At 39.1% G+C, this 24021-nt stretch overlaps 1 protein-coding gene across 3 annotated transcripts in view; it reads right to left on the reverse strand.

Annotated features, from left to right (window-relative positions):
* Positions 1-24021, reverse strand: part of SCP2 (sterol carrier protein 2) — a 95710-nt gene that overhangs the window by 58794 nt on the left and 12895 nt on the right. For 2 of the 3 annotated variants that reach the window (XM_068965707.1, XM_068965706.1), the window contains exons 4-7: positions 22283-22414; positions 20758-20822; positions 17505-17631; positions 4769-4832 (exon numbers count right to left, since the gene is read on the reverse strand). In XM_068965707.1, the coding sequence (XP_068821808.1) occupies positions 4769-4832; positions 17505-17631; positions 20758-20822; positions 22283-22414 (388 nt within the window). The remainder of the gene's footprint in view (positions 1-4768; positions 4833-17504; positions 17632-20757; positions 20823-22282; positions 22415-24021) is intronic. The other variant, XM_068965708.1, reaches the window with a different exon arrangement.

The raw sequence follows: 24021 nt of genomic DNA on the forward strand, positions 1-24021 counted from the left end.
TTCACATACCAGGACAGCGATGTGCTCCGACACCATGGGAAGAGGGCATGGAAGTTCTGCACTAGGAACCTTCCCAGACCTCACCTTATGTGACTCTTCTTTTGGCTGTTCCTCAGTTGTGAAGTGAAATGAAGTGAAAGTTGTTCAGTCATGTCCAACTCTTTGTGACGCCATGGACTAGACAGTCCACGGAATTCTCCAGACCAGAATACTGGAGTGGGTAGCCTTTCCTTCCTCCAACCCAGGGATCGAACCCAGGTCTTCCTCATTGCAGGTGGATTCTTTACCAGCTGAGCCACCAGGGAAGCCCAAGAATACTGGAGTGGGTAGCCTATCCCTTCCTCAGGGGATCTTCCCGACCCAGGAATCAAATCGGCATCTCCTGCATTGAAGGCAGATTCTTTGCCAGCTGAGCTAGCAGGGAAATCCCTTTATGATAATATTCTAATTGTAAGTATATCAAGTACTTCTCTTCCCTTGTGGCTTCCCTTGTGGCTCAGCTGGTAAAGAATCCGCCTACAATGTGAGAGACCTGGGTTCAAGCCCTGGGTTCCCTTGGGATTCCCTTGTGGCTCAGTGGGTAAAGAATCTGCCCGCAATGCAGGAGACCTGGGCTTGATCCCTGGGCTGGGAAGATCCCCTGGAGAAGGGAAAGGCTACCCACTGTACAGTCCATGGAGTCACAAAGAGTCAAACACGACTGAGAGACTTTCATGTCACAGTACTCTTCTAGGTTCTGTGAGTCATTCTACTGAATTATCAAACATGAGAGGATCATGGGAATCCCTGAATTAATAGTCACTTGGTCAAAAGGGCAGGTGGCCTGGGGGCCCTACTCAGACTGCCATCTAATGTGAAGGCAGTCTTGTGAAGTCTTAATTCATAATGTATGTGTATTAACTCCAGGTGGTTAGTACCAGAATTAAATTGTAATACATCCAGTTGGAGAATTATAAAAACACTAGTTCCTTAAAAGTAAAACTAAATGACTTGCAATTCAGCCATCTTTTGTGGTAATGACATTATACAACTACATTTAATAAAGGCTAACGGAGTTCCTAAATAAATACACAGAGTCTTTAATAAAATGTCTACATTTTTCAAAACACATTTCCTTTCTGATCACTGCAAACAAGAAACTCATTTTTACCCTGTTTGGTGCATCTAACAATATAATAAAATGGTTTCAGAAATTGCTCTGGCAAAAACAAATAGACACAGTAGGGGAGTTTCCAAAAGCAAAATCCAACTGTTGTGAAAGTTAACAAGCAATTCCAGTGTTTAGAAATGAAGCCCATGTAACTCAGATCTGGATGCTACCGTCTATACCTTTGCTTCTAAAGTTAACTTTGTCCATCATCAACTTTCAAAAAAGGACTTTATTTAACCCAGATCCTGTACTAGACGATAGGGATATGGACACAGTCCCTGTTCTCAAGGAGCTTAGTCTGAACCCACAGCAATAAAAACACCATTCTAGTATGATAAATGCCTGATACAAAGTGCCCTGGGAGCAACAGGATACACCTCAAACCCAGATACCAAAAGGGCTTCCTTTCCAAGGTTACAAATAGAGGAAGTGGGAGACAGAGAATTCCTGGCAAAAAGGTCAGCACATGGCGCAGGACACATGAACAGTATCAGATCATGAAAGTCCAGTATATAGCATTTCCATTTGATATGGAAAACAATGAAGAACTTATAAAGGAGATTAAGCTGGGGAGTGACATGACCAGATTTGTATTTCGGTAAGAAGGCTGTGTAATGGAAAAGAGACAGTTAAAAGACATTACCAAAAGCAGGTAAATCAACTAAGAGATTAGGGCAATAACTAAGGCAAGAAATGACAAGGGTTTAAAATAGGAAATTAGAAGTGAAAGATGAAGTGAACCAATGAATTCAAGAGAGAGTAAAGAGACAGAATCACTAGGATTCCATTCATCCCTGCTCATCTGCATTTCATATGGGACAGAGAGGAAGAAGGGAAAGCCAAGGATGACTTCTAGTTTTCTACCTTAAATCACTGGATATATGTTGATGTGATTCACCAAGAGGAAGAATGCTGAAGGAAAAACACTTTGGAGGGGAAATGGGAAATTCTATATGGACATGTTGACTCTGAGGAACCTATGGGACATCTAAGTGAAGACAACTAGGAGAGAATTATAGACACAAGTCTGAAGGCTCAAGTGGCAGAAGCTACCCCTAATCCTATTATTTACTGATCACAGATTCTCACTGCCTTTAGGTGTTCTTCTAATTTGTGAGGAAGCACTCGAGAATAGTTCTTAACTCAACCTTCTTAGAAATACATTACAAGGTATTTCTAATGACTGATTAGCAAACACAGAATCATCTTTCTTCACTAGCCAAGCAAAATCTAGTATAAGAAGTTAGCAACTGAAATAGAAGGCTATTCTTGGGCTGTTTCAATGAGTTCTAAATGATGAAGCTGAAATTCAGAGATAATATTTGCCTATTCAACAGAATTGAGGACTTATAATACATAGCAGAGGACCCATGAGGACATGGAACTTATCCTTCTTGCTCACTGCTGTATCACTAGCAGCTTAAGAAGTGTCTTACATATAGCAAGCTACTGAATACATATTAGCTGAGTGAATGAAACTCCTTTAGAAGAATACTGTAATGAGTGGATAAATGAGTGCCTGGTTAGGCAGGGAATTAAGTAAAAGAAAGACTTAGAAGCTTTGCTTCTCTGGGGAAAGTCCAGAGCTGAGCTTTGGAGCCTCAAAGCCAGGAACTATAGTACCATCAATTTCTCAGTATGTTGGTACAGTTCCTTACCTGTTTTGGGAAGTGACAAGGACTTTTAATGGTTCTCCAAATTCTGAGGACAAAGAAGTCAGTTCTAGATCATATTTATGAGCTTAAGACAGTTCATCCTAACTGCTATTCAGTAATAGCAAAGTTTGTTGAGCATGTACTATGTTCCAATAGCATAATGGGTACTAAAGATACAAAAAAGATACAGAGATAATCTCTGCTCAAGAACCATCATCATCAGAGAAAAAAGATTTATAAATAATTTACAGTGTGATACGCTATAATAGAGGTATACAGATGGTACAATGAAGCTTATGAGAAAAAACAATTATGACCAAGAAGTTCTAAGAAAGTATTAGGAGAAGCAATGATACTTGGAATGGGACTTGATGAATAAGTAGATATTCATCAAACAAAAGAAAGACAGAAGGACATTCCAGGGAGAGCTAACACATAACTAAAAGCACAGAAACAAGCACTACATAGTACTCTTAGGAAATACCAAGTTATCTAGTGAAGGGTGAGATTGAAAATAATCAGAGAAGAAGGAAATAAGACAATAAAGTAGAATGGGGCCAAATTATAACAGGCTTGTTATTGTAAATGAAGGAATTTCCATTTTATTAGATAAGCAAGGGAATTTACCAAAGCTTCCACAATACCCTTTGTTTCACAATATACCCTTAGATTTAGGGCATGGGATTGGATATTATTTGTTAGTTAGGTATGCCTTGAATTCAAACATCAACTTAAAATCAGAAGAATGAGAAGTAGCATGAAGTGTTAGACATATGTGGTAATGATCCACTGAGACATAAAATGTTCCTTATCATAGTTTTATGTTTATTAAACATGCTAAAATTTAATAGTTCAGAAACAATTTACTGAGCACCTATTATGTTCCAGACTCTGCACTAAAGATTAAGAACATAAAGATAAGAGATGACTCTTGTTCTCAAAAACTTTATAGTCTAGAAGGAAAAAATATAATCATTGTTTTGCCTCTATTTAAGATGATACTGAACAAGGTACCTAATTTCAGTAAGCCTCATTTTCATCATCTATAAAATAAAAATAAAAATAACTACCTTACAGGGTCCTTGAGAGGATTAAATAAAAATATACACAAAAGTACGCAGCACAGTAACACAGAGTTGGCATTTAATAAAATTAGCCACTATTCTTTTATTGCCTAGGGTGGCATTGCTTTTGTGGAGATTCCAGTGGTATGGCACTAGTTCAGTTCCCAATGAACCTATTTTATTCAGGAACCCTTAAGTACATTGCCATGAGCCATACATTGCATCAGGCATTAGGGATTCAAAGATTAATTATCAGTAATACATATAATATAATTTTACCTCACACTATTTTTTACTATACAAATCACCATATTATCCTACCAGAGTAAGAGTTAATGAAACTAACATGATTAAAAAACAAATAATGTAATATAAAGTCATTAAAACTACCAACACATGTTTTACAAACATTCTACCTGATCAAAACAAACTAGGAAACATTTTAAAGAATGTTCTAAAATGGGGCCTGGTTATTTCCAATTAAAATTATTATAATAAATTCCATTTACTAGGGTTGGAACCAATGACAAATTACATCTTTTAACACAAGCCATTCACATTCTTTCTTAAAAGAGCCACTAAACTCAAATGGCATCCCAAATACTAAACAACAACAACAAAAATATAAACAGACCAAAATCTAAATAGTAGTCAACCCCAGGGACAGGAGAGCCTGGTGGGCTGCCGCCTATGGGGTCGCACAGAGTCAGACACGACTGAAGCGACTTAACAACAGCAGCAACAAAAGTTTACTTGGGCACAAGCTTTTCCTAAGGAAAAAAATTTCAAGTTATTAATAACATCTTTGAGTTCTTGCATTTGCTTTTCAACTATAAAGGTGCATATTATATAACTGAATAACCCAGATTTTCACTACTTCTTGTCTCTGAAATACTTACGGGTTATTAACTGAATGTTTATGATTTTTCCATCCAATTTTTGCAAACTGTTCAAGTGTTGTTCCTGTAAAGAAAGCAAACTTCTATTAGCAAGTTAATGACTTCCTGTTGCTTATTAACAAGTGTTGCAATGGAACTCAGTATCCTGCTAAATATTTCCACATGTTCCCATGCACAGATATTAGTATTGAAAACTTCAACACTGACCCTTCAGATAAACATTTACTTATAATTAAATGAGTATATTTAATGAAGTGAATCAACTAATAAGCGTATGATATGAAAATAGTTCAAACTGGCCTATTCTACCTCATACAACTAGGGTCTAGTTTCAAAAACCAGAAAATACAGCTTAGGACCGCAGTGGTTATAAGGCAGGAAAGCACTGCCAGTAATTCTTCAAGAAGTTCAATCCCAATGCCAAAAGATCCCAATCCCCTGGGTGAAGTGAATTTTACAATTCATAACTTCCAGGGCCTGATCTTCTTTTTCCTTATAATAAGGCAGGAGGGCCTATAGAAAAGTTACAGTCTAATGAAAAAGTGTATGCTTTTTAAATTAACAGAAAGTTTAGAGATTACTATGAGAAAACAAAAGCAGGCACGCTAATGAAGCATGATCTGCAAAAATCTTTTTTATTATTTTTAAGGAGACAAAACAGAATAAAATAGATTTTGAATCCTCCACTGGAGCAGAAAGACCGAGGAAGGAAACCACTGATTGGAGCTGATAATATTACGTTCATAGACAGCATGATAACGTGGACAGTTCCCATTTCTGTTTTCTCTCTATCAAAGAGGGTAATCTTCAGAGCAGAAATGACACATATAATTAAGTAAATATTCGCTCAATTCTAATAAAAATGGAAGAAGGCAGAGACCACATTCGTTATTTCATACCAGTAATAGTAGTGAGTGCTCCAGAAGCAGATGGTATGAGTTCAGTAAGAACAAGTCATATCAAATTATTAATAATATCTTTTCATATTGGCTAGTAGATTAAATGAAACATAGCATCTAAATAAAAAAAGACAAAATCTTTTTTTTTAATAACTGAAGTTTCTTTTTTAGTATTTATTTCATTTTTTGCTTATTTGGCTGTGCCAGGTCTTAGTTGCAGCATGAGGGATCTTTCAGTTGCAGCATGCAGGACCTAGTTTCCTGAACAGGGATTGAACCCAGGCCCCCCAGCATTGGGAACATGAAGTCTTAGCCAGGTGGACCACCAGGGAAGTCCCAACAATGGGCAAATCTTTAAGATCATCTTTTGGGACAAGATAAGGAAATGCTGTAAAGTGAGGTTTGTTTCCTTTTGGTTTTCAGGGGTTTGGGGGTGCTATTAAAAATATGCAGGTTCTTCTGTCAAGTTTACATAACACTTGCTTAAACAAAGTTAAACAAATTTCTTTACAGCAAAACATTCAGCGCCTTTACCACTGCATGTGTATTATGCCTGTCCAAAAGGGAGTTAAAGTATGGAGTATTTTCCAACTTAACTGACCATGTCATAAGAGCGTTTTAAGAGCCAACAGAACACAGAATCGCTGATCAATGAAAGGCACTGATCAATGAAGTAACTTAGAGAAAAGTCTCTACTACTAACCTCTAATTTCAGCCATGCTCTGGGTAATATTTCTAAACATTGGATTAGAAAATTAAAGTTATGCTCATCAGATCTGAAACTGGGAGAAACTGCTACAATGTTGGATCCAAATAGACTTCGAAGAGATTTATCAGTGAGATGGCTCAGAATATAATTAATTAAATGCCCAGTTCTATTCTTGAATACCCAAAACTGCCTAAGAAAAGGAGCAGCAACCATGAGAACAGCTCTGAGGTTCTGTTCCACTATAAACTCAATGGGAATCACCAGTGTGATGCGATTACCAGAAAAGCTTACATGCGATCACAGTACAGGAATTAGTCTGGTGATGATGGGTAATGAAACAATTGTAATAGAGCCCGGACAAGTGCAGATATTAGCATGCAGTCATTAGGAGGCAAAGGTTACTGCAATATCATTAGTGGGCCCCTCCCATAAACAGCCAACTGTCAATGAGCCCATTGGAGTGGTGGTCATCAGGTGTAGAGTGAATTAAAAGGCAAATCCCGGCCTTCTTCCAGGGGCCTTCTAGCTCACCTGGCCTTGGACCAGTGGATGAACTGGAGGGCCCAGGGAACACATAGGGGCCATGTCCTGCAAGGCTCTAGAACCCTCCCCAAGGTCACACACTGGCAGGGCCAGGCCTTGAAGCAGCAGTGAATCTCTCCCCCATTCCTGTCTCTGAGACCTAATAGCAGTGGCAGTCTGCCTGGGTCACAGTCTGTGGGACCTGTCCCTACCCACTTCACCCTCCCCATTTGGGAGACCTGAGGAGCCTCCAGGCCAGTTGGGTTAGGTGCCTGGCTCCCTCAGCGATGACAGCTGGGCAGGGTCTGGGGACCAAATGAGGTCTACCTCCTCCTCTTAGCCAGGACTAGGACCTCAGAAGGTGAAACTGGACCTTGGGACCTTGCCCGTTCTTATCAGAAGAGAAAATAACATTTCCTGGTAGAGAGATTTACAGAAACTTCATTAACTGACTATGACCTGACTTCTAGAACAAAGGATGTGACCCCAAAGGATGCGATAACTAACCACACCCCTCCTCACCTTTCCTATAAAAGAGATTTGAGGAAAGCTTTTGGGGTTTTAAGGCATGAGCCATCCTTCTTGCATCTCCTCCATAAACCTTCCTCTGTTCCAAAGTCTAAAATTTCAGAATTGTTGGCCTCTCTGTGCATCAGGCACATGGATGTGCATTTCAGTAACATAATGAGAAACAGTTAAAGGAACAAGGTCCGGCTGGCTCCAGATATTTGACAGGCTATAAGCTGAAAGAGGCTTGTTCTATTAATAGGAGTCTCAGAAGACAGAAACTATAGGGAGAGAGATTTGAGTTCAACATGAAAAAGGGCACTGTAACAATCAGAATCACCCAGAAAAATGGAATGAGTAGTGTCTGTGGCAAGTTTCTTGTCACAGGAAGTACAAATGCTTTACTATCAGCCATTAGAATATTTATAAGCAATTCATACATGGATTTATAGGAAGAAGGGCAGCTAAACTATATAAAAGCACCTCGCATAGTGTCTGAAATAGGAGATATTCAGTAGGTATTATGCCTTTCCTTCTTGTTTCCTTACTGCGGGATCGAATTAATCTATACAAGGTAGCAACCCTTTGAAAAATATTCTGCCAATCACTTACCATGTATTTATGAAGCCAAGACACAGACAGAGGGCTTGCTGACTCCTGATTTTGAACTGCCAATTCATATTTTTGGTTGTTTTAAGAATATGCATGGTATAAGAAGATCTCAATCTCCTGGAATCAAACTTTGAAGCCACAAAAATCTCCTGATTCTATGGCAGAATGTAAGCTACTACAAACATTCTTACATATTCATTTCTAGGACACATTCAAAAATGGCAATTTCAAGTGACAACCTAAAACTCTATGAAATTCTACAATTCACTAGAAATCTACTGGATGAAGAATAACATTTCAACTAAAATGCTGTACATCTATACTTCAAATTTTAGACTAGAACAAACTGTCCAACTACTCTGACTAATGTAAAAGTTTAGAAAAGACTGAAAACACACCAAACACAGGATTTCCAGCTAGCTGAGGAAAATGGAAGCGGCCTAAATCTCCATATCCTCAAAATCCAATAAACAAGAAGAACAAATAAAACTGCACAAAATCATACCCTCAGCATAACTAGACAAAAGAAAACAGAAAACTTCAAATTACCTGTAAGTAGAAAAAAAGATAAAGGGGAAAAGCAACCAAATATCTGCCAGTAATTTCCATAGTAACAGCTCTCACTTCCACAGGAAGCCTTTAGGGAAGAAGGGCAGTCTGAAAATACTTCAGAGGAAAGGAGTGGGGAGTTAGTGGCAGGCTTACAATTGCCCTGAAACTACCACCCAGAAGAGAAAGATTCCCCCTAAGAGTGAAACACTTGTAGAAAAAAGTTGAAATGTTGCTGCAAAAAGTGAAAAAAAAAGTTGCAATAGATCAAATCATGACTATAGGGAAGGGTGAGAAAAGTAGAGGAGATCCATGGTGATAATCTTTTGAAAGAATTAAAGGACACTTTCTCAACACCATTTAAAGAAAGAAAGGAAGGACGGAAGAAACAAAGACAAATGAAGGAAAAAACAAAGAGGGGAGAGAGAGAGAAAGAAAGGAAGGAAGGAAAGAAAAAAGAGAAAGAAAAAAATATATATAATATACATATATATGAGAGATACATATTAAATATATGAGACTCTGAAGCCAGAATGAAAAGGAAAGGAGAAAAGGAAAGATATAACCATCTGAATGCAGAGTTCCAAAGAATAGCAAGAAGAGATAAGAAAGTCTTCCTCAGTGATCAATGCAAAGAAATAGAGGAAAACAACAGAATGGGAAAGACTACAGATCTCTTCAAGAAAATTAGAGATACCAAGGGAACATTTCATGCAAAGATGGGCTAAATAAAGGACAGAAATGGTATGTACCTAACAGAAGCAGAAGATATTAGGAGAGGTGGCAAGAATACACAGAAGAACTGTACAAAAAATATCTTCATGACCCAGATAATCACGATGGTGTGACCACTCACCTAGAGCCAGACATCCTGGAATGTGAAGGCGAGTGGGCCTTAGAAATCATCACTATGAACAAAGCTAGTGGAGGTGATGGAATTCCAGTTTAGCTATTTCAAATCCTGAAAGATGATGCTGTGAAAGTGCTGCACTCAATATGCCAGCAAACTTGGAAAACTCAGCAGTGGCCACAGGACTGGAAAAGGTCAGTTTTCATTCCAATCCCAAAGAAAGGCAATGCCAAAGAATGTTCAAACTACCACATTCATCTCACATGGTAGTAAAGTAATGGTCAAAATTCTCCAAGCCAGGCTTCAGCAATACGTGAACCATGAACTTCCAGATGTTCAAGCTGGTTTTAGAAAAGGCAGAGGAACCAGAGATCAAATTGCCAACATACGCTGGATCATCGAGAAAGGAAGAGAGTTCCAGAAAAACATCTATTTCTGCTGTATTGACTTTGCCAAAGCCTTTGACTGTGTGGATCACAACAAACTGGGGAAAATTCTGAAAGGGATGGGAATACCAGACCACCTGACTTGCCTGTTGAGAAACCTATATGCAGGTCAGGAAGCAACAGTTAGAACTGGACATGGCACAACAGACTGATTCCAAATATGAAAAGGAGTACGTCAAGGCTGTATATTGTCACCCTGGTTATCTTCTATGCAGAATACATCATGAGAAACGCTGGGCTGGAAGAAGCACAAGCTGGAATCAAGATTGCTGGGAGAAATATCAATAACCTCAGATATGCAGATGACACCACCCTTATGGCAGAAAGTGAAGAGGAACTAAAGAGCCTCTTGATGAAAGTGAAAGAGGGGAGTGAAAAAGTTGGCTTCAAGCTCAACATTCAGAAAACGAAGATCATGGCATCTGGTCCCATCACTTCATAGGAAATAGATGGGGAAACAGTGGAAACAGTGAGCCTTTATTTTGGGGGGCTCCAAAATCACTGCAGATGGTGATTGCAGCCATGAAATTAAAAGACGCTTACTCCTTGGAAGGAAAGTTATGACCAACCTAGATAGCATATTGGAAAGCAGAGACATTACTTTGCCAACAAAGTTCCATCTAGTCAAGACTATGGTTTTTTCAGTGGTCATGTATGGATGTGAGAGTTGGATTGTGAAGAAAGCTGAGTGCCAAAGAATTGATGCTTTTGAACTGTGGTGTTGGAGAAGACTCTTGAGAGTTCCTTGGACTGTAAGGAGATCCAACCAGTCCATTCTAAAGGAGATCAGTCCTGGGTGTTCTTTGGAAGGAATGATGCTAAAGCTCAAACTCCAGTACTTTGGCCACCTCATGTGAAGAGCTGACTTATTGGAAAAGACTCTGATGCTGGGAGGGATTGGGGGCAGGAGGAGAAGGGGATGACAGAGGATGAGATGGCTGGATGGCATCACCGACTCGATGGACGTGAGTCTGAATGAACTCTGGGAGTTGGTGATGGACAGGGAGGCCTGGCGGGCTGCAATTCATGGGGTCGCAGAGTCGGACACGACTCTTTGAACTGAACTGAACTAAAGCCAGAATTGTACTTAATAGTATAATAACATCTCCTACAATGGATTGTTGTGAGAATTGGATGAGATAATATGGGTATGGAAATTTATTCATTCATTCGTTAAAAAAACAGTTATTGAACATTTAAATATTCTAGAGACTGTAGAAAAAAAGAGGGGAAAAACCCTTTCTTCTGGCCAGATTACATGCCAACCACTGTTGCTAGGTGAATGGACTGAAGGTAAACAAAACAAACATAATTTCTAATTTCAAACAAGTTTATAAGAGAAATAAGGAACACAAAAATTAAACCAGTAAAACCACACACAATAAATATATGAATATAAATAGTGCTAATGCTATGAAGGAAAGCAATAGGAAGCGATCTATGAAGAAGAATCACAGGAGGGATCCACTCTAACTAGAATGATGAAGAAAAGGGCCTCTAAGATTAATTAATTACAGAATACCTGTTCTATGCCAGGCACTCTTCTAAGTAACAGTCAAAGAGCAGGGAATAAAACAAACAAAAATCAGTGGAGCCCGTACAAAGAGCTGACAAATGAAGAGAAGTTAAAGGCAACAAAGAGGAAAGATATACCCATCTGAATGCAGAGTTCCAAAGAACAGCAAGGAGAGATAAGAAAGCATTTCTCAGCGACCAATAAAAAGAAATAGAGGAAAATAATAGAATGGAAAAGACTAGAGATCTCTTCAAGAAAATTAGAGATACCAAGGGAACATTCCATGCAAAGATGGGCTCGATAAAGGACAGAAATGGTAAGGACCTAACAGAAGCAGGAGATACTAAGAAGAAGTGGCAAGAATACACAGAAGAACTATACAAAAAAGATCTTCATGACCCAGAAAACCACGATAGTGTGATAACTCACCTAGAACCAGACATCCTGGAATGTGAAGTCAAGTGGGCCTTAAGAAGCATCACTATGAACAAAGCTAGTGGAGGTGATGGAATTCCAGTTGAGCTATTTCAAATCCTAAAAGATGATGCTGTGAAAGTGCTACACTCAATATGCCAGCAAATTTGGAGGACTCAGCAGTGGCCACAGGACTGAAAAAGGTCAGTTTTCATTCCAATCCCAATAAGGCAATGCAAAAGAATGTTCAAAGTACTGCACAATTGCACTCATCTCACATGCTAGCAAAGTAATGCACAAAATTCTCAAAGAGAGGCTTCAATAGTGTGTAAACCAAGTACTTTCAGATTTTCAAGCTGGATTTAGAAAAGGCAGAGGAACCAGAGATCAAATTGCCAACAACCATTGCATTGTAGAAAAAGCAAGAGAGTTCCAGAAAAACATCTATTTCTGCTTTATTGACTACACAAAAGCCTTTGACTGCATGGATCACAACAGACTGGAAAATTCTTCAAGAGATGGGAATACCAGACCACCTGACCTGCCTCCTGAGAAACCTGTATGCAGGTCAAGAAGCAACAGTTAGAACTGGACATGGAACAATACACTGGTTCCAAATTGGGCAAGGAGTATGTCAAGGTTGTATATTGTCACCTTGCTTATTTAACTTATATGCAGAGTACATCATGCGAAATGCTGGGCTGGATGAAGCACAAGGAGGAATCAAGATTGCCGGGAAAAATATCAGTTACTCAGATATGCAGAGGACACCACTCTTACGGCAGAAAGTGAAGAGGAACTAAAGAGCCTCTTGATGAAAGTGAAAGAGGAGAGTGAAAAAGTTGGCTTAAAGCTCAACATTCAGAAAACTAAGATCATCACATCTGGTCCCATCACTTCATGGGAAATAGATGGGGAAACAGTGGAAACAGTGTCAGACTTTATTTTGGGGGCTCCAAAATCACTGCAGATGGTGACTGTAGCCATGAAATTAAAAGACACTTACTCCTTGGAAGGAAAGTTATGACCAACCTAGATAACATATTCAAAAGCAGAGATATTACTTTGCCAACAAAGGTCCGTCTAGTCAAGGCTATGGTTTTTCCAGTGGTCATGTATGGATGTGAGAGTTGGACTGTGAAGAAAGCTGAGTGCCAAAGAATTGATGCTTTTGAACTGTGGTGTTGGAGAAGACTCTTGAGAGTCCCTTGGACTGCAAGGAGATCCAACCAGTCCATCGTAAAGGAGATCAGTCTTGGGTGTTCACTGGAGGGACTGATGCTGAAGCTGAAACTCCAATATTTTGGCCACATCATGTGAAGAGTTGACTCATTGGAAAAGACCCTGATGCTGGGAGGGATTGGGGGCAGGAGGAGAAGGGGATGACAGAGGATGAGATGGCTGGATGGCATCACCAACTCGATGAACATGAGTTTGAGTGAACTCCAGGAGTTGGTGATGGACAGGGAGGCCTGGCGGGCTGCAATTCATGGGGTCGCAAAGAGTCAGACACGACTGAGCGACTGAACTGAACTGAACTGGACACAACAACAAATTTCATATTTTTTGAAAATGCTGGGTTCAGTCACCACCATGATTCCTTGATTCTTTGGGTCTGCATGTGAACATGTGAAATTTGAGACATCTTTTACACACACAAGCAGAGATGTGAAGATGAAAACTGGATATGTATAGACTCCATCATTGACTACCCTAAGTTTGCCCCCCCCACAACAAATGCATTACCGTGTTTTATTTTCTTCACAGCTACTAATCATTATTTGAAATTATCTTTATTTTGTTCATATGCTACTGTCTCCCCCTACTAGAAATTTAAGCAAATACCACACATCTCACCTGCTTATTTGTTGCTTGTGAATGACTTCACTGATATCCCTAACTCTTTTTCCCTTTATGATCTGACTTTGCAGTTTCCTACCTTTAAAAAAGTAGAGTATATTTCACACTCCCTTGATTCCAAGTTTTTCATATGACTTGCTTTGGTCAAGTCTCAAAATGCCTTGCATATTGTAGATTACTCTCTTCTGCTTCTGTTGTGACTATGAAAAGGACATGCCAGAGGTGGCCCTCTGGTCCAAAGAAGAGGATTAGATACCCAGCCAAATAGGAGTAAAACAGAGCCTCCAACCAACCTACACTCATATGATCAACCCAGACAAAAAGAGCTGAGCATGACTTAGACCCACTGCTGCTGCTGCTGCTAAGTCACTTCAGTCATGTCCAGCTCTGTGCGACCCCATAGATGGCAGCCCACCAGGCTCCCCCGTCCCTGGGATTCTCTAGGCAAGAACACTGGAGTGGGTTGCCATTTCCTCCTTCAATGCATGAAAATGAAAAGTGAAAGCGAAGTCACTCAGTCGTGTCTGACTCTTAGCGACCCCATGGACTGGAGCCCACCAGGCGCCTCCATCCATGGGATTCTCCAGGCAAGAATACTGGAATGGGTTGCCATTTCCTTCTCCATAGATCCACTGATTCCCAGTCAATCTACAAACTTGTAAACTTTGATAATAATCATTATTCAGTAATAACTGAATTTGGGAGTAGTTTGTTACACAGCAATAACTAACTGATATGCAGAGTTCCAAAGAATAGCAAGGAGAGATAAGAAAGCCTTCTTAAGTGAACAATGCAAAGAAATAGAGGAAAACAACAGAATGAGAAAGACTAGAGATCTCTTCAAGAAAATTAGAGATACCAAGGCACTATTTCATGCAAAGATGGGCATGATAAAGGACAGAAATGATAAGGACCCAATAGAAGCAGAAGAGATTAAGAAGAGGTGACAAGATTATATATAGGAACTGCATTAAAAAGAAAAGGTGTTAATGACCTGGATAACCACAGTGGTGTGGTCACTCACCTAGAGCCAAATAGAGTGTGAAGTCAAGTAGGCCTTAGGAAGCCAAACTATGAACAAAGCTAGGGGAGGGGATGGAATTCCAACTGAGCTATTTCAAATCCTAAAGATGATGCTGTGAAAGTGCTGCACTCATTGCCAGCAGATTTGGAAAACTCAGCAATGGCCACAGAACTGGATAAGATCAATTTCATTCCAGTTCTAAAAAAGGGCAATGCCAAAGAACGTTCAAACTGAATTTTGAATTTTGGTGAACCAAAATTACACTAATTCCACACACTACCAAGGTAATGCTCAAAATCCCTCAAGCTAGGCTTCACCTGTACATGAACTAAAAACTTCCAGACGTAGAAGTTGGATTTAGAAAAGGCAGAGGAACCAGAGATCAAATTGCCAACATCTGCTGGATCATGAGAAAAGCAAGCGAATTCAAAAAAACCATCTACTTATGCTTCACTGACTACGCTAAACCCTTTGACTGTATGGATCACAAAAAATACTGTGGAAAATTATTAAAGATGGGAATACCAGAACATCTTATCTGTCTCCTCAAAAATCTGTATGCAGGTCAAGAAGCAACAGTTAGAACTGAGCATGGAACAACAGATTGGTTCAAAATGGGAAAGGAGTACATCAAGGCTCTATACTGTCACCCCGCCTATTTAACTTATTTGCAGAGTACATCATGCAAAATGAGGGCCTGGATGAAGCACAAGCTGGAATCAAGATTGCCAGGAGAAATATCAAAAACCTCAGATATGCAGATGACACCACTTTAATGACAGAAAGTGAAGAGGAATTCGAGAGCCTTTTGATGAAGGTAAAAGAGAGTGAAAAAGTTGGCTTAAAATTCAACATTCAAAAAACAAAAATTATGGCATCCAGTCCCATCACTTCATGGCAAATAGATGGGGAAAAAGTAGAAGCAGTAATAGGTTTCATTTTCTTGGACTCCAAAATCACTGTGGATGGTGACTGCAGCCATGAAATTAAAACACAATTGCTCCTTGGAAGAAAAGCTATGAAGAACCTAGATAGTGTATTAAAAAGCAGAGGCACTGCTTTGCCAAAAAGGTCCACATATTCAAAGCTATGGTTTTTCCAGTAGTCAGGTACAGATGTGAGAGTGGGACCATAACGAAGGCTGAGAGTTGAAGAATTGATGCTTTCGAACTGTGGTGCTGGAGAAGACTCTTGAGAATCCTTTAGAGAGCAAGATCAAACCAGTCAATACTAAAGGCAATCAATCCTGAATATTCATTGAAAGGACTGATGCTGAACCTAAAGCTCCAATACTTTGGTCACCTGATGCAAGGTGCCAATTCATGAGAAAAGACCCTAATGCTAGGAAAAACTGAGGGCAAAAGGAGAAGGAGGGAACAGAGGACAAGATGGTGGGATGGCCCATCAACTCAATGGACATGAGTTTGAGCAAGCTCCAAGAGATAGTGAAGGACAGGCAAGCCTGGCGTGCTGCAGTCCACGGAGTTGCAAAGTATCAGACACAACTGAGCGATCGAACAACAGTACTTCTATATTTCAGTGCCTCGAACAATGCCTGCAATACAGTAAGAGCTAAATATTTTAAATAAATTATTTAATTCAAAAGGAAATGGACAGGGAATAGCCAAAGAGGTAAGGAAAATCAGAATGAGGTGGCACAAATGCCAAGAGAAGAATATGTTTTAAGAAAGAAGTGATCAAAAGGGTCTAATGGTGCTGAGGTCTATTAAAACAGTATTGAGCAGTATTTACTTCCTATGGCAATGTGGCTCTCAGTGCTAGCATTGAGAAAGAGGGGAAGCCAGACTGGAATGAACAGAATTTAAAATGGTAACAAATAGCTACAAGGAAGAAAATTCCCATGGCCCCAAACTGTCAGTCTCCTCTATGCCATCCTACCATTCTTCCTTGAAGATTTCTTTCCTTTCTGATTACTTGATCTTGGTTATCAAACCTACAGTATTTTTCCTGCAGAGAATAGGAATGTTGTACTTTCAAGCACAACTGTTTTCTTTCTCATCTCACAGAACACAGGGTCATATGATAAAAAATAAAAATTTAAAAAAACAACTCTTTCTGCACTACCCCATGTTTTAACTAACTGGCTAATGCAGATCAATCACTGATCATCAGTCAAAAAGCTAGGATGCTCACCTACAAAATAAAAATCAACTACGCAATTTAATTCTCCCAAAACATTATGTGACTTCCGTGGTAGTTCAGCAGTTAAAAATTCGCCTATCAATGCAGAGGACATGGGCTCAATTCCTGGTCTGGGAAGAGTCCACATGGCATGGGGCAGGCAAACCCACGTGCCACAAATACTGAAGATTCACATGCCCCAGAACCTATGCTTCACAAAACAAGAGAAGCCATCTCAGTAAGAACCCTGTACACTGAACTAGAGAGTAGCTCCTACTTGCCAAAACAAGAAAAAGCCCATGAAGCAAAGAAGACACCGTGTAGCCAAAAATAAATAAATTAATTAAATTTAATTTAAAATAAAACACTATGGATTGACAAATGATGATGGACTCCTGATGGATTCAAGTACTGAGAATACTGTACTCAGAACTGATAAGCCTCAATTTATAGTCCATGGTGGAAGATTTATGTTATTTTTCCTACTTCAGTGTCTTGTTTTGGAACATCCAAGGTATTTCCAATATGATGTCATTTGTATAAATACTTTACAACTAAATTCAACAAAGACTATTTCAACTTAATTGAAAAACCATATCATATTTTATACAAACTGGCATCCTCCACAGTTCCTTAATAAATACATGTATATAACTAAAACTAAGCCTTAAAGTTTTTTAACATACCATATTTTTCCATGTGCTCTTTTCCAGCATACCCAAACATCTGAGGAGCAATTGGGTGGGCAGATAATCCATACTTATTGATCAGGACTTCAATATGTTTATCAAGTGGATTAGTCCTATTTGGAGTCTAAGAGAGGAGAAAAAAATTTTAATAAGTACTCAACATGATACGTATCTCTTTCAACTATTACAGTGTTTAAGACATTTGTTAATTAGAAGTGTGGAGTAAGCCAAAAATTGACAGTATGACTAAAATCAGTCATTCAATTAAAAATAATTAATTTTTAAGTAAAACAAAAAAGAAACATATATAAAGAATCCCATTATGTGCAAATAACTGCTCAATGTTCTGGGGATAAAACAATAAACAAAACAGATAAATTCCCTGCTCATCTAGCATTCATATTTGAAAGAAGAAGGAACAGAAAGTAATGAGGATGAAAATGATTAAAATATAAATAATAATGCTATAACAAACTCAAATAAAGGGATAAAGATTGAAGGCGGGAAGTGGTATGTTACAGAAAATAGTCTAAGGAGATAAAATTGATAAAGTGACATTTCAGCAGGGATGTGAAGGAGTACGAGTAAGTTATTTGGTTAAGTTGGGGAGAGGAGCATTCTAGGCAGACAGAACAGCAAGAACAAAGTCCCTAAGGCAGGAGCAGGTTTCGGTATCTGAGAAAAAGTGAATTACTATTAGAATAAAGTTGATACTCAGAGTGCAATTACATCTGTTTCCATGGCTCTAGAATAGAGAAACACAGTTCCCACTGCAAATATTTTACAAAGGGGAGGCTGTTTCTTGCCAGTTTACCTACTAGACCATGAACACCCAGAAGATATGAATTCTTCATATACTTCTGTATATGTATCCAGTGCCTAGCATTTGCCCTGCTATATAGTTAACATTCCATAAATAACTGTTGAATGAAATTAATGAACTTTTTTTGAGGTCCAAAAAGAGGTTCTAAAGCAAATGCTATGAAAAAATTAAGTAGACATATGAAAAGACACCTTTTCATATGTCTACTTACTAATTATTAATAATTACTAATTATACATCACTAATTATTACTAATAATTAGTAATAATACCATTAATTATTAGAGAAATGCAAATCAAAACTATAATGAGGTGCCACCTCACACTGGTCAGAATGGCCATCATTAAAAAGTCTACAAATAACAAACTCTGAAGAGGCTGTGAAGAAAAGGGTACCTTCATACCTATCCCCTGTTGGTGAAGATGTAAGTTGGTACAGCCACTATGAAAAACACTATGGAGGCGTCTCAGAAAACTAAAAACAGAACTACCATATAATCCAGCAATTCCACTACTGGGAATATACCCAGACAAAACAATAATTCAAACAGACACATGCACGACTATGTTCATAGCAGCATTCTTCAAAATCGAGAAAACATAGAAACAACCTCATGTCCACCCAAAGATGAATGAATCAAGAAGATGTGGTACAAATGAAAATGGGACACTACTCAGCCACAAAGACGTGGGACATAATGCTATCTGCAGCAGCAACATGGACGTAACTACAGAATATCATACCAACTGAGGTAAATCAGAAAGGAAAGAAAAACACTATGATTCCACTTATATGTGGAGGAGTCAAAAACATGGTGCAATGAGCCTACCTACAAAACAGAAACAGATTCAAAGGACTAGAGGCCAAACTTGTGGTTGCCAAAGGGGAGGAGGGAGGGAGAGGGGTGGACTGGGAGTCTGGGGTTGGTAGACATTACGTTTACAACAAGATCCTAATGTATGGCAGAGAGAACTACATTCAGTATCCTGTGATCAATCATAATGGAAGAGAACATAAAATAGAGTGTATATATGTGCATAATGGAGTCACTTTGCTGTACAGCAGTGATCGGCAAAACATTATAATCAACTATGTTTGTGTGTTAGTTGCTTAGTCGTGTCCAACTCTTTGTGACCCCACGAACTATAGCCTGCCAGGCTCCTCTGTCCATGGAATTCTCCAGGCAAGAATACTGGACTGGGTTGCCATGCCCATCTCCAGGGGATCTTCCCAATTCTCCAATTTAAAAAAACTCAAAAAAAAAAAAAAAAAAAAAAGATTAAGAGGGACTTCTCTGGTGGTCTAGTCGCTAAGACTCCACACTCCCAATGCAAGGGGGCCAACTTTCATCCTGCCAACTACAAACTGGCACTTCCAAAAGCATTTGTCAGCAACTGAAAGACAGTAACAAAGGCATTTGCCATCTGTCTCTGTGGAGGCTGAGCCTGTGCTGCTGCATTTCCCTAGAGGGAGCTCAGGGTGGGGTGGGGCACTCTGTGCTCCAGAGAAGCTGGTAGAACAGATGTTTATACGGTTAGATCTTTTCAGATGACCCCAGTCTTTGCATCTCTTCACATCGAGAAAAGCACTGAGTCCCTTCAGGGTGACATCAGCTCCTTCCGACCAGCAGAAAACCTTTTATAAAATAAGCACTTGACTGCATTGAACTCCCACTTCACCGAAATCATATATTGACCTTGTCTGACTGCCTCTTTGGAGCAGTCTCTCAGAGCTATATGAGGTACCCCTTCCTGGGCTGCAGTCCTGATTTTGCCCCAAATAAAACTTAACTCAAAACTCTCACATTGTGCATCTTTTTAGTCAACAACCCCTAGTCAGGGAACTAAACCCCACATGCCTTAACGAAAAGAGCCCATACACCATAAAGAAGATCAAAGATGTGAGGAGAAGGGGACGACAGAGGATGAAATGGCTGAATGGCATCACCGACTCGATGGACATGAGTCTGGGTAAACTCCGGGCGTTAGTGATAGACAGGGAGGCCTGGCATGCTGCGGTTCACGGTGTCGCAAAGAGTCGGACATGACTGAGCACTGATCTGAACTGCACTGATGCATACATATGGTCTTCTCAGGTTTCCCAGTGGTTAAGAATCCGCCTGCCAATGCAGAAGACCCAGGAGATGAGGGTTTGATCTTTGGTTCAGGAAGAATCCCTGGAGAAGAAAGTGGCAAGCCACTCCAGTATTCTTGCCTGGAAAATTCCATGGACAGAGGAGCCTGACAGGCAGGCTACATTTCATAGGGTTGCAAAAAGTTGGACAAAACCGAGTGACTCAGCACACACGCATGCATACATAGGCAATCTCATTCTTCAGCTTTTGCCAGCTCTATTCATGGCAGTCAGATGGGCAAAGTTTTCTCATAGTGTTATAACAATTCCAAAATAAAAATAGATGAGACTCACGCCTATTGCAATGGCTCCCTTTTCCATCTTCTCAAACCCAAGAGCCAAGACACAATCTGCCAGACCTTGAAAGAAAATGTAATTATCTTGAAAAATTAAATTTCTAGACTCAAACAAAATACCCTTAAATACTTCTATTTAAACAAGTATGTCAATGTACACAAAATGTAAAAACATAGTGTAGTCCTATAAAATTTGTAATAAGTGAAAAATTACAGAGAAAACTCCTATACACCTCTAGATACAAGGAAAAATCAATAAAGTATATACTTCCTCCTTTGATTTTGAGTGTTAATAAAACTTTTTATTAATGTGGAAATATGTTCCAATGAAGAACAAATACAAATAGCTAATTGTGAATTTTAAAACATTAAATAAAATTTTAAAAAATTTTAAAGAATCTTGATCAAAATCTCAACAGAACTATTTTTGGAAAGAGTAGGTATCTAAAAATGATGTTAATGTTCAAATGAACAGCAAAACAAGCAGGACTGCCAAATTTTTTCTTTAAAAAAAGAAAAAAATAAATAACAAGGTAGGGGGCACAAGGGCTACTAGTATTATCTAACAGTGAGACATTATAAAGCTCCAAAAATTAGAACACCAAGTGAAAGTGAAAGTGAAGTCGCTCAGTTGTGTCCGACTCTTTGCGACCCCATGGACTGTAGCCTACCAGGCTCCTCCCTCCATGGGATTCTCCAGGCAAGAGTACTGGAGTGGGTTGCCATTTCCTTCTCCAGGGGATCTTCCGGACCCAGGGATCGAACCCGGGTCTCCCGCATTCCAGGAAGACGCTTTAACCTCTGAGCCACCAGGGAAGCGTAGCAGAGCAATAATCAACAATCAGAAGAAAGAATAAAAGGCCTAATGAAGGAGCCTAGAACATCTGGAAATACAGACTATGATATATACCCAAGAGAACTGAAAACATGTGGCCACAAAAAAAGTTGTACACAAATGTTTATAGCAGGATTATTCATAAAAGCCAAAAAGTAGAAATAGCACAGTGTACATTAACTGATAAATGGGTAAACAAAACGTAGTATATTCATACAATGGATTACTATTTGGCCAGAAAAAAGGATGCAGTACTGATACATGCTAAAATATGAATAACTGTGAAAATAGTCCGGTAAGTGCAAAAAGCCATAAAAGGTCATCTATTATATGATTCCATTTATATAATGTTCAGAATATGTAAATCCATAGAGACAGAAAGTAAATTAGTGGTTGCCAAGGGTTGTGGGGAGGGAGGAACGGGAAGTGACTGCTAATGGGTACAGCTTTCTTCTGTGTGTGATACAAATGTTCTAAGATTAAACAGTGCTGATAGTTGCATAAACCTGGGAACATACTAAAAACACTGAATTCTATACTTTTGTGCTATATAATGTATACATCAAATTTTTTATTTAAAAAAATACATTGAAAAGCAATCCCTCTGAGGGTTGTATGGAGACATCATAAAAGAAGGGCAATAACCCCACATCTATTTAAGTACAGTGGACAAATAGGCACTGCTCACCACCCTGAACCAGTTGCCGGGCCACAAACAAAGCAGTTGAGCCAGTAGAACAGTTATTGTTGACGTTGATTATAGGAATTCCAGTCAGTCCCAAACCGTGATAGATAGCCCTCTGCCCACTGGTAGAGTCACCTACATAGAAAAAAGAAAATTATCTATGCAACATGAGAATTATGGAGCTGCATAACAATATAACACTACATTACATTTTTATAGTATTATGCCTTTGTCTAACATAAAACATGGACATCTTACTCAGAAACAGTTTCAGCATGAAGCACCACTTATTCTGCAAATACAAAAATTCTCAAAACATAGTATATATTTATGCACTTTATTTACATAACACAGAGGGAGGAAAGTAGAGAAATGACCAAGTAATAGCAAACAACTCAATCTGGGTAGGGTTACATGATAAAGGAAGCAATATTTCATGTATATTATCAGATATAAATCTCCGGATTATCAGGCAAATTTGGCCTTGGAGTACAAAATGAAGGCGGGCAAAGACTCTATTAATAGAGTTTTGTAAACAGAATGCACTGGTCATAGCAAACACTATCTTCCAAAAGCACAAGAGAAGACTCTACACATGGACATCACCAGATGGTCATTACCAAAATCAGACTGATTATATTCTTTGCTGCCAAAGATGGAGAGGCTCTATACAGTCAGCAAAAACAAGACCAGGAGCTGACTACGGCTCAGATCATGAACTCCTTATTGCCAAATTCAGACTTAAATTGAGGAAAGTAGGAAAAACCACTAGACCATTCAGGTATGACCTAAATTAAATCCCTTATGATTATACAGTGGAAGTGACAAATAGATTCAAGAAATTAGATCTGATAGACAGAGTGCCTGAAGAACTATGGATGGAGGTTCCTGACATTGTACAGGAGGCAGTGATCAAGACCATCCCCAAGAAAAAGAAATGCAAAAAAGCAAAATAGTTGCCTGAGGAGGACTTACAAACAACTGTGAAAAGAAGAGAAGCAAAAGGCAAAGGAGAAAAGGAAAGATTAGACCTATTTAAATACAGAGTTCCAAAGAATAGCAAGGAGAGATAAGAAAGCCTTCCTCAGTCAACAATGCAAAGAAATAGAGGAAAACAATAGAATAGGAAAGACTAGAGATCTCTTCAAGAAAATTACAGATACCAATGGAACATTTCATGCAAAGATGGGCTCGATAAAGGACAGAAATGGTATGGACCTAACAAGCAGGTGATATTAAGAAGAGGTGGCAAGAATACACAGAAGAACTATACAAAAAAGATCTTCATGACCCAGAAAATCACGATGGTATGATTCCTCACGTAGAGCCAGACATCCTGGAATAAGAAGGCAAGTAGGCCTTAGGAAGCATCACTGCAAACAAAGCTAGTGGAGGTGATGGAATTCCAGTTTAGCTATTTCAAATCCTAAAAGATGATGCTGTGAAAGGGCTGCACTCAATATGCCAACAAACTTGGAAAACTCACAGTGTCCACAGGACTGGAAAAGGTCAGTTTTCATTCCAATCCCAAAGAAAGGCAATGCCAAAGAATGCTCAAACTACCGCACAATTGCACTCATCTCACACGCTAGAAAAGTAATGTTTAAAATTCTCCAAGCCAGGCTTCAACAGTATGCAAACCATGAACTTCCAGATGTTCAATCTGGAATTTTAAAAAGGCAGAGGAACCCGAGATCAAATTGCCAACATCCACTGGATCATGGAAAAAGCAAGAGAGTTCC

This window comes from Capricornis sumatraensis, chromosome 2 (genome assembly GCF_032405125.1).
Source record: "Capricornis sumatraensis isolate serow.1 chromosome 2, serow.2, whole genome shotgun sequence".
NCBI classification, from domain to species: domain Eukaryota; kingdom Metazoa; phylum Chordata; class Mammalia; order Artiodactyla; family Bovidae; genus Capricornis; species Capricornis sumatraensis.